The following is a 9005-nucleotide window of genomic DNA, read 5'->3' on the forward strand; positions in this document are numbered from 1 at the left end:
TTTTTCTACTTAACATGAATATACTGTCAAAAGTTCTAACTCAAAAATAGCTAACATTATGTGTATAGAACCAATTTATCCAACCATTCTTTGTTAAGAGTCCATCAGGTTGATTCCAGTTTTTTTAAAACTATAAACAATCCTGTAATAAAGACTCTAGATGTCTACACTTTCATACAAAAACTTTTACTTCTGCAGAATAGACTCTTAATAACGAGATTACTAAGTCACAGTAAATGTACATTTTAAATTTTAACTGACGATTCCTAATAACTTTTCCAAAAAGGATGTTACAATTCAAACTCCTACCAATGTCTGAAGAGAGTTCATTTTTTCCATACTCTTAACAACTTACTTCATTTTTGCCAGTCTCTTGGGGGAGGAGAAATGGTATCTAATATTTGTAATGTGCATTTCCCTAACTCACATTCTTTAATGTTTTCACTGACTCCTCCAACTAGAATAAGCATTCAACAAAGGCAAAGACTGTGTTTCGTTCACCACTAAATCTTCAGAGCCTCAATCAGGAACTCAAAAAATATTTGCTGAATGAATGAGTGCATGAATACTAGTGAGGCTGAGCTTCTTTTCATATATTTATTACCCATGTGCTTTTCCTTTTTTGTGAATTACTGTTTATAACTATACATTCTGCATCCTGCTTTTTTTACTTGACCTAAACATACTGTCAATAGTTCTAACTCAAGAATGTAACTGTTATAGGCAAAATAGTAGTCTCCCCTCCTCCAAAATATGTCCACATTCTAGTCTCTGGAACCTGTGAATATGTTACCTTCCATGGGAAAAGAGACTTTGCAGATGTGATTAAGGTAAAGATCTTAATATTGAGAAAATAATCCTGGATTATCTGGGTGGGCCCAATCTAATCACAACATGGGTCTTTAAAAATAGAGAACCATTTCTAATTGTGATCAAGGTGTGATTAGGAAAAGGTGGTCTGATATGCCACATTGCTGGCTTTGAAGATGGAGAAGAGGGCCACAAGGCAAGCAATGCAAACAGCCTCTAGAAGCTGGAAATGCAGTCTTCCCTAGAGTTTCCTCCTGCCGATACCTAGATTTTCACCCAATGAAACCCATGTTGGACTTCTGACCTACAAAAATGTAAGATAATAAATTTGTGCTGTTTTAAGCCACTAAATTCATGGTAATTTGTTACCACGGCAACAGAGAACTAACATAATAACCCTTCCTGGTTTTTCTTTTGATTGACTTTTACCATGAATTTTTAGGAATCTCAGAATGTCATGGATATTAAACCCTCCATCAGATGGATTACAAATATTATCTTTCATTCTAATATTGATCCTTTTTACTGCTTTTTGCATAATTTGAAATAGCAAAAGTTTTTAATTATATGTAGTGAAATTGATTAAATTTGTTATGGCTTCTGGGTTTTCTGTCTGGCTTCAAATGACCTCTTACAACTTGAGGTTTTATAAATATTCTAAATTTTCTTCTAGTTTAAAATATTTTTGGTTTTTACATGTAGATTTTAAATCTACCTAGAACTGTATTTTTTAATATAATATGATGAGTCTAACCAAATGATTTCCTAGGTAGACAGTCAATTACATAAACAAACTATATTAAATAAATAATCCTTTCTTGCTGAACTAAAACAAAAGTGAGAATTTGAACAAGACGCCCTCAAAGGTTCTTTTTACTCTTAAAATTCTATGATAACCATTAAAAACTTAAATATTGCTTTTCTGTTTTTATTAATTTGGAAACAAAATTAAAGTTTGGTTAGGGACTGTGGCTTTACTTATTCACAATTTTAACATAGGCAGAATACCTGGTGATTCTTCATTTCTTCTTCTCTCCTTTGTTGAAGTTGCTTTAACTGCACTTGTAGCTGATTCTCCACTTGCCTCTGCTTGTCCAAAACCTCCTGATACCGTTCCTTCAACAGAGTTCTCTCTGTCATCATTTTATCCTATTGATAACAACAGAAGAAAAGTGTAATTCCCAAATTTAATTGCAAGAAACATTCACCAGGTGCCTGTTCATGACACTGTGCACAGCTCTATGGCTGCAGTGCCTAATACTACAACTATTACCCATGTAGCTATATAGATTTTAACTAATTAAAATAAGAAAATTTAAATTCCAGCCTCTCAGCCACCTAGCCACATTCCAAATGCTCCGTAGCTACATGTGACAAGTGGTTACCATACTGGACAGCACAGATATGAAACATTTCCATCATTACAGGAAGTTCTTTGTACAACACTGCAGGGACTGGCAACCTATGACCAAATTCATCCATAGCCTGTTTTTATAAATAAAAGTTTTACAGGAACAGAGAAATAGCCAATGGCTTACAAGCTGTTTTCACACTACAACATCAGAGCGGAGAGGTTACAACAGAGCCCACACAGCCCACAAAGCCTAAGACATTTATTAACCAACCCTTCAGACAAAAAGTTTACCAATCCCTGCTCTAGGAAAGAAGGAGGCATTCACCATCCACAAAGAGAAAGAAGAAAATGGGCAAAAACAAAGAATAGATCATCTACCAAAATGCATCCAGAAATACGATTTCTTACTGGTCATTAGCTCTGAAAATGGACAGACCCACAGAGGTCTGGGGAACTTACGATTCAGATTGAACAAATTGGCAAGGAGTAGAAGGACCACAATTCAGCTCTGCCTCCCTCATATCAGTAAATCAAGAAAAGCAATGGTTACCTTTCAAAGAGATACTAAAACTTAAAGAGGGTCAATTTAAAACACATTTGGTACAAGGTAGCCCATATAAAATGTAATGTGAGAACATTAAACTGATTTTTTTTTCATTAAAAAGTAACTATTTTTAAAGAGAAGGTTTTAGAAGTGAATAAGGAAAAACATCAATTTTGATAATAAAAAATAAGCCCTCAAGATGGGACTTCAGCTTTGGGATAAGCTAGTCCTTAGTTTATGTACAAAAATGTGATTAAGGCTGCCCTAACAGATGACTCCTCAGTATTACATCTTTATACCAATTCTGAAACTGGGTCTATGAATGGGCCTAGAGATCTCTGAACACTCTGAAATTGGCGTGTGTGCAAGCTTGAGTATGTGTGTAAATCTTTTTGAGATGAGAATTCGAAGTTTTCAAAAGATTCTGAAAGAGAACCCTAACTCAAGAAATGTTAAAGAAAAGTTAAGAACCAATAAATGAAACTAACAGATTAGAGAATTCTTTTTATTTAACCATAGTTCTTTCCCTTTACTTCCTTATGGTATCTTCTCTGCTCATGACGATTCATTAGAAAACCAGAATGGGAAAAAACACACTGGTCTCATGAAAAGAAGTCTTAAGGTACATACTATTAGTATAGATAATTACAGGCAAAAAATAAATTACTTGATTCAATCCATCTCATCTTAACAAGCCAAAGGGTTGTTATATATTGTTTTATCAGTGGCTAATTTCTAAGGACAAGGAGTTACAATTTCAAATGCAGGCAGTGGACTATTACCATAAATGCGTGAAAATGGTAGCAAATAAAACAGGAGTCAAGTTTCTTGTACTGCCACTAAGCCTAATACCTACCTAGTCCTACTGCCTTTTTAAAGACTGTGAGCCACACCACCACCCAAAAGAACACAGCCAAATAAAACAAAACCCTGGGCCTCTTTTGGCAAAATTGCTTGTCAGTTTCTACTCCTGCCTTGGACTGATACTAGAATGTATTTTTAACTTCTTAATTGACCCCTTCAATTGCTATATAGTCATCCAAACCACACCTTAGACAAAAATAAATACTCTATGTAAAGTGCTGAGTGTAAGTGCTCAAGAAAAGATGACTTCTTCCTTCCCTGGAGGTTCCTGCACCTTTTGCAAATGAGGTATGCTCCTAGACCTTCCTCATTCATTATATCATATATTAACCATGACAGTTTAAGTACTTACCAGATTCTTTTCAATATCTTGATCTGTGTTTACCTCTGAATCAGCTGTCTTAAAGTCAGTCTATAAAGAAAGAAACAATTATACTCAGAACTGTTCAGTGACATTTTAAAAGGAAAAATTACTTTAGTACATCTACCTAGAAATCTGCCACAAGTAACTAGCAAGCTACCTTACTGACTTCATACCAAGAAAAGCACTGTAGTTCTGACAAATAGACATTGGCATCCACACTGGAGTAAGCATTTATCCCACAAAATAACCTGAACAAGACCCAGCAAAGAATGGAGAGGCAGCCTCAAGTCTGAGACAAGATTTTGCTTTTTACAACCTATGGTTCCCATCCTTCCTCCTACAACAAAACACACCAGTCACTAGAAGGCAGGATACACTGTACTTCTAAGATGTAGGTCAGAGAATTAACAAGGATTTCTCCTGCAAGGACCAAGATGGGAAATACAAATGCTAATGACTTACACTCACCAATTAGTCAGTGGGAGATTATATGTAGATCATAAAGTTCCTAGACACCACAATTAGACAATGGCTCCTGGCTTTATTATTTATCAAACACCAGGATGAGGTCATCACATAGCACTATATGGAAATAGGATCGCAGTTGCCAGTAAAAAAACGAGACAGTAGTTCTCTACCAACCATGAAGAAATGTCTCCTACCCTCAAAAACAAACAAACAAACAAAAAAGCCCAAATTCCATTTGAATAGTAGAAACTTGATACTTGACCTGTACAGCAATGTTCTGAGAAAGCTTCAGGGAAGAGCTATCCTGATCATCATCCTGATCCACTCTGACTCCTTCAACCCCATTTGCTGGAGGTACTACAGGTCGGAAATCCAAGCCTGTGTCCCTGCTACCTTCCTTTAGGATGGACGCTTGTGGGGATTTCTCTTCAGAGCAATTCCCGGAGGCAAGTTGCTTTGTATGGCACCCTGCCTTAAGAGACCGAGTGACAGGATGGAGGCTCTCCCGGAGGCACGTGTCCCCCTCCTCTCCTGCTGTGTTGGCCACGTCCTTCAAATCAGACTGAGACCCACCGCCAGAAAGACAAAGGGTTGTGGCTATCAAGTTTTCTGCTAAAACCGCCCGGTGCGCTGCTGAAGTGTCACCTGCTGACGGACCAGGATTCTGCTCTGGTTGTTCCAAATGGACATTTCTGTTATTCTCCTTGGTTATCGTTTGGCTACTTACACTCGACAGAGGTGAGTTCTTGTGCTTCTGTGCAGGGTCTTTGGGGCTATCAAAAACATAAGATAAAAGGTTTCTCTCTTCACATAATCTTAAAGAGGATTAAACATATAATACTTTTAACATAACCACTAAAAGAATAAAACTACACCATATAAGCCCCCAAATTATCAAAATGAAAGGGAACTTAAGTTTTTATCCAGTAATGTTTACCTCATATGCAGGGAGTATAGCTTGATATTTATAAGAACCTGGGTTCTGAAGACAGTCTATAGTAAATGATCACATGTAATAACTCTAAAGATCCAAAAAAATTTTTAGGCCAATATGAATAAATATTTGTTTAAGGATACAAATGAGATAGTCTAATGCTAGTGAGAATCTTTCATTTAGTTGCATGTGTTAATTTAGTTAACACATAATATTTTACTAAAATATTAATTTACAAATAGTTTTTATTCTCTCATGTTTCACAAAACTAATTTTCACTCAAACTCATTATACATAACTTTGACCAGAACCACTTTTTAGGTTCTTCCAACAGTTTTCCAGAGCATAGCATCTTTACTTCAAGTAGTCTGAAGTACAGACAACTCTGAATTCAAAACTGAAGCTGCCAGTAAAAATTCTAACCGAGACAAGTCAGACATGTACAACACTGGGATAGTTGTTTTATTGTTTAGCACAGGCTTTAACACATTGGTTTTTAAAGAGATCTTTAAAACCTATTTACAATGACATCCAATATTCATAACTCTAAGTATTTCACCCAGGAATAATAACTGAATCTGTGTTAAACTTCTTTATCTTTTTTAAACTGATTTTGTCAACTCATTAAGCACTGCAAACTAGCACTGACTGAGGCTTCAGGTCACTGTGCCTTTCTTTCCTCAATAATACCTATTCAAAATATAACAACTGAGATAGCACCCTGTGAAAAAAGCTTTATAAATACTCTGCGCTGATTCCATGCTGGGAGTTGAGGGGTTGGGGGGACACTTAATTACAAATTTGGACATAGTACCTGGATGTGAATCCTGACTCTGCTCTTCACTAGTTGTTTAATTCTGGGCAAGTAACTTAACTTCATTTATAAAACAGAAGTAATATTACTACCTTATAGGATTATTTTGAGGATTATATGAGATAATGCATAAGAAGTTATTTAGTACAGTGCCTGGCACGTAATAAGCACTCAATAAACCTTAGCTGATATTATTACTAGTAGTATGTGGCTGATTTTATTTATAAAATGAAGATCCAAGTTTGTAGTTAGGCTTACTTAACATTGTTCTCCACTACCCATTCACTAACAAACTTCTCTCCATTTAAACAAATATTTATTAAATAATCTGGAGTCAGACAAGCCTAGGTTCAAATCCTGACTCCAAAACAGCTTGGAAACCTTTGGCGAGTTACTAACTTCTTCATGTCTGTTTCCTCACCTGTAAATGGGAATCATATTAGCACCTACCTCCTGGGATTGTTGTAAGGATTAAATGTTTATATAAAGCTGTTAGTACAGTGTTACCTATTTGTATTAAGTCCTAGGTACTCTAGAAATAAATTGAGGTAGAATATATAGTCAATTTAATACAGCATCATACATAACAATGTGTCGAGCACTGTAAGATACAATCTTGGGAAATCATAATTCCTGCCCTTGAGAGTTCAGATGGAAGGCAAAATATATATATAAAGCGGTGAGTCATATTACCAAAGCTATCCATTTATCTATAAACAGACATGTAAACACATGCATGTATGTATGTATATCCCTGTAACAGATTTATATCTCTATGTATATGCATTACACATAAACATGCAGTAAAATGAATATACAATCCATGTAGGATAGAGTAGGGAAATATTTGCATTTTTAGATGCGTCTGATCCCCTGTATTCTACTCTATTTATTCAACAAACATTTAGCATGTCTGCTGAGTGTCAGATACTGTCTTAGGTATCAAAAATATAAATATAGATCAGACGGTCTACCTTTAAAAAACTTAATCTAGTGTACTGCCACTACAGTCAAAAAAGAGGAAAGATTGGCTATACTTCCAAAAGAAGCCCAGTTCAAAAGCCCATTACCCAAACAAAATCTTCCCAGCCAAGAATCCACACGTTACCTTAGACCATCTAGGAGACCTTCCTCAGATTTGGAAGCACATAAACTGGAAGAGGATTCCGGAGGACTGGGGGCATTGGCCACGACACCAGCTACTTCAGACGCGGCCATCATGCTCTGTGCATTCAGAAACAAATTACAGGCTACAAGTTCCAAATTCTTAAAACAAATGTTATCTTTCCTCCTCAGAATGTCAACATGACAGAGTTGTTCCAGAAGAGAAACACAAAGTTGGGCTACAGGAGAAAACACCTAAGAGTATTCTCCAGTAGGACATTAATACAGCCATTGCATACAGTTAAGTAGTTCATATCAATCCTCAGGAATCACCATATTTTTACAAATATCTAGGGCAAAGCTTTTTAACTTCTGGCAGAAATACAGTAATTTACAGCAGAGTAGTCTGTGAGAATTTTCCAAATGATCCAGATACCTACCTTACCTAATGCATTTTTTTTTTTGCCATAGTTTCAACAATATCCTGTTTTTGAAAGACTTTACGGAATTCATTAATTTAAGAAGTTTTGAGGAAGTGTTTGCATGTGAGAGAAAAAAGCAATATTATGCTAGGCAATCCAGTATCTATCAGTGTGCATTCCACTAACGAAAAGCTTTTGATAAGCAGTGACTGAAGAAAGTAGACTCTATAGTTACTACAAGGGAGTACGACAATCTTGGTTACGCTAGTATGAAAATGAGCTGAAAAAGGGTAATCCAAGTAAGAAAACTGGGACATATTACTTTCTTGCATCAAAAGGTCATCCTTTATGTTTCAGGACAAACTCATGGCTTTCAATGGTAATAAGAAAGGGAAAAAATATATTGGGGGAAGGGTGTAACACAGGGTTAGTTTAAATTCTTGTTTTGATTTTAATAGTATCATAGGTACACTCCTGAACCTTCGAGAACGCATAGGGCAAGAACGCATAGGATACCGGTCTTTGTCAACACTTCGGCCACAGGCCAGAGACCCCCGGGCCTCAGTTTCTCCCATTATACAAAGCTCATAGGAGAAAATGGACCCCAAATCGCCATTACTGCTCCCTTAAGTGTAAACATCCTGCCCCAACAGAGCCCATGGGACAGGACAAATAAAACGACAAGACATGGGTCATACATGCAAGCTCTGCGCTAGAGAGCCCAAAAGGTCGGCGGCAGGTACACTGAGCTGCGGGCTGCAGCGTGGGGTGGAAAATCAAACGTGCCAAGGAAAGCTCCGCATCGTAACTCGGGGGCGACCACCAGCGAGGCAGCGATACGGGGCCTCGGGGATTGAACGCGAGCGGGGCGGGAGAGGGAGGGGGGACGCAAAGGGGACAATGGGGGTTAAGCAGCACCGAGTGGACACGGCCGCCTTCCGCCAGGAGACTAGATAAGCTGGCCGCTCCCGCCAGCCAGAGCCCCTCCGCACCTTCCCCTCGGCCCACCGACCCGCTGGCCAGCCCCCGTTCCACTTCTAGGCCAGGACCCCCGCCCGCATCCTCCCGGCACCCTCCACGCCCCCCACCTCCGCTCCCGCCCCGACGTCGCAGCCCACCGCCCGCGCGCCCACCCCGCACACCCCTCTGGCGCCGCGCCCTGGGGAGGGAAGTGGGGGAGGGACGGGACGCACCTGAGCGGGCGGAGCGGGGGGAGGGGGCGGCCGGGCCTCGGGGGGAGGGGTCGAGCGCGGTCCCGCGCGCAACACCTCCCACTTCCGGCGACAGGAGCAGAGGGGGCGAGGCTCGGCTGAGATAGGAGAGGCCA

General features: G+C 38.8%; 1 protein-coding gene across 2 annotated transcripts in view; it reads right to left on the reverse strand.

Annotated features, from left to right (window-relative positions):
• RNF214 (ring finger protein 214) overlaps positions 1-8976 on the reverse strand; it is a 41358-nt gene extending 32382 nt beyond the window's left edge. Inside the window, exons 1-5 of one of the 2 annotated variants that reach the window (XM_016134893.2) lie at positions 8872-8976; positions 7261-7376; positions 4667-5177; positions 3925-3984; positions 1819-1959 (exon numbers count right to left, since the gene is read on the reverse strand). In XM_016134893.2, coding sequence (XP_015990379.2) covers positions 1819-1959; positions 3925-3984; positions 4667-5177; positions 7261-7373 — 825 coding nt within the window. In that variant the 5' untranslated portion in view covers positions 7374-7376; positions 8872-8976. Of the gene's footprint in view, positions 1-1818; positions 1960-3924; positions 3985-4666; positions 5178-7260; positions 8731-8871 lie in introns of those variants that run through there. The other variant, XM_016134894.2, reaches the window with a different exon arrangement.
• Positions 8977-9005: the final 29 nt, after the last annotated feature.

The sequence above is a fragment of the Rousettus aegyptiacus genome, unplaced genomic scaffold (assembly GCF_014176215.1).
Source record: "Rousettus aegyptiacus isolate mRouAeg1 unplaced genomic scaffold, mRouAeg1.p scaffold_m13_p_5, whole genome shotgun sequence".
NCBI lineage: Eukaryota > Metazoa > Chordata > Mammalia > Chiroptera > Pteropodidae > Rousettus > Rousettus aegyptiacus.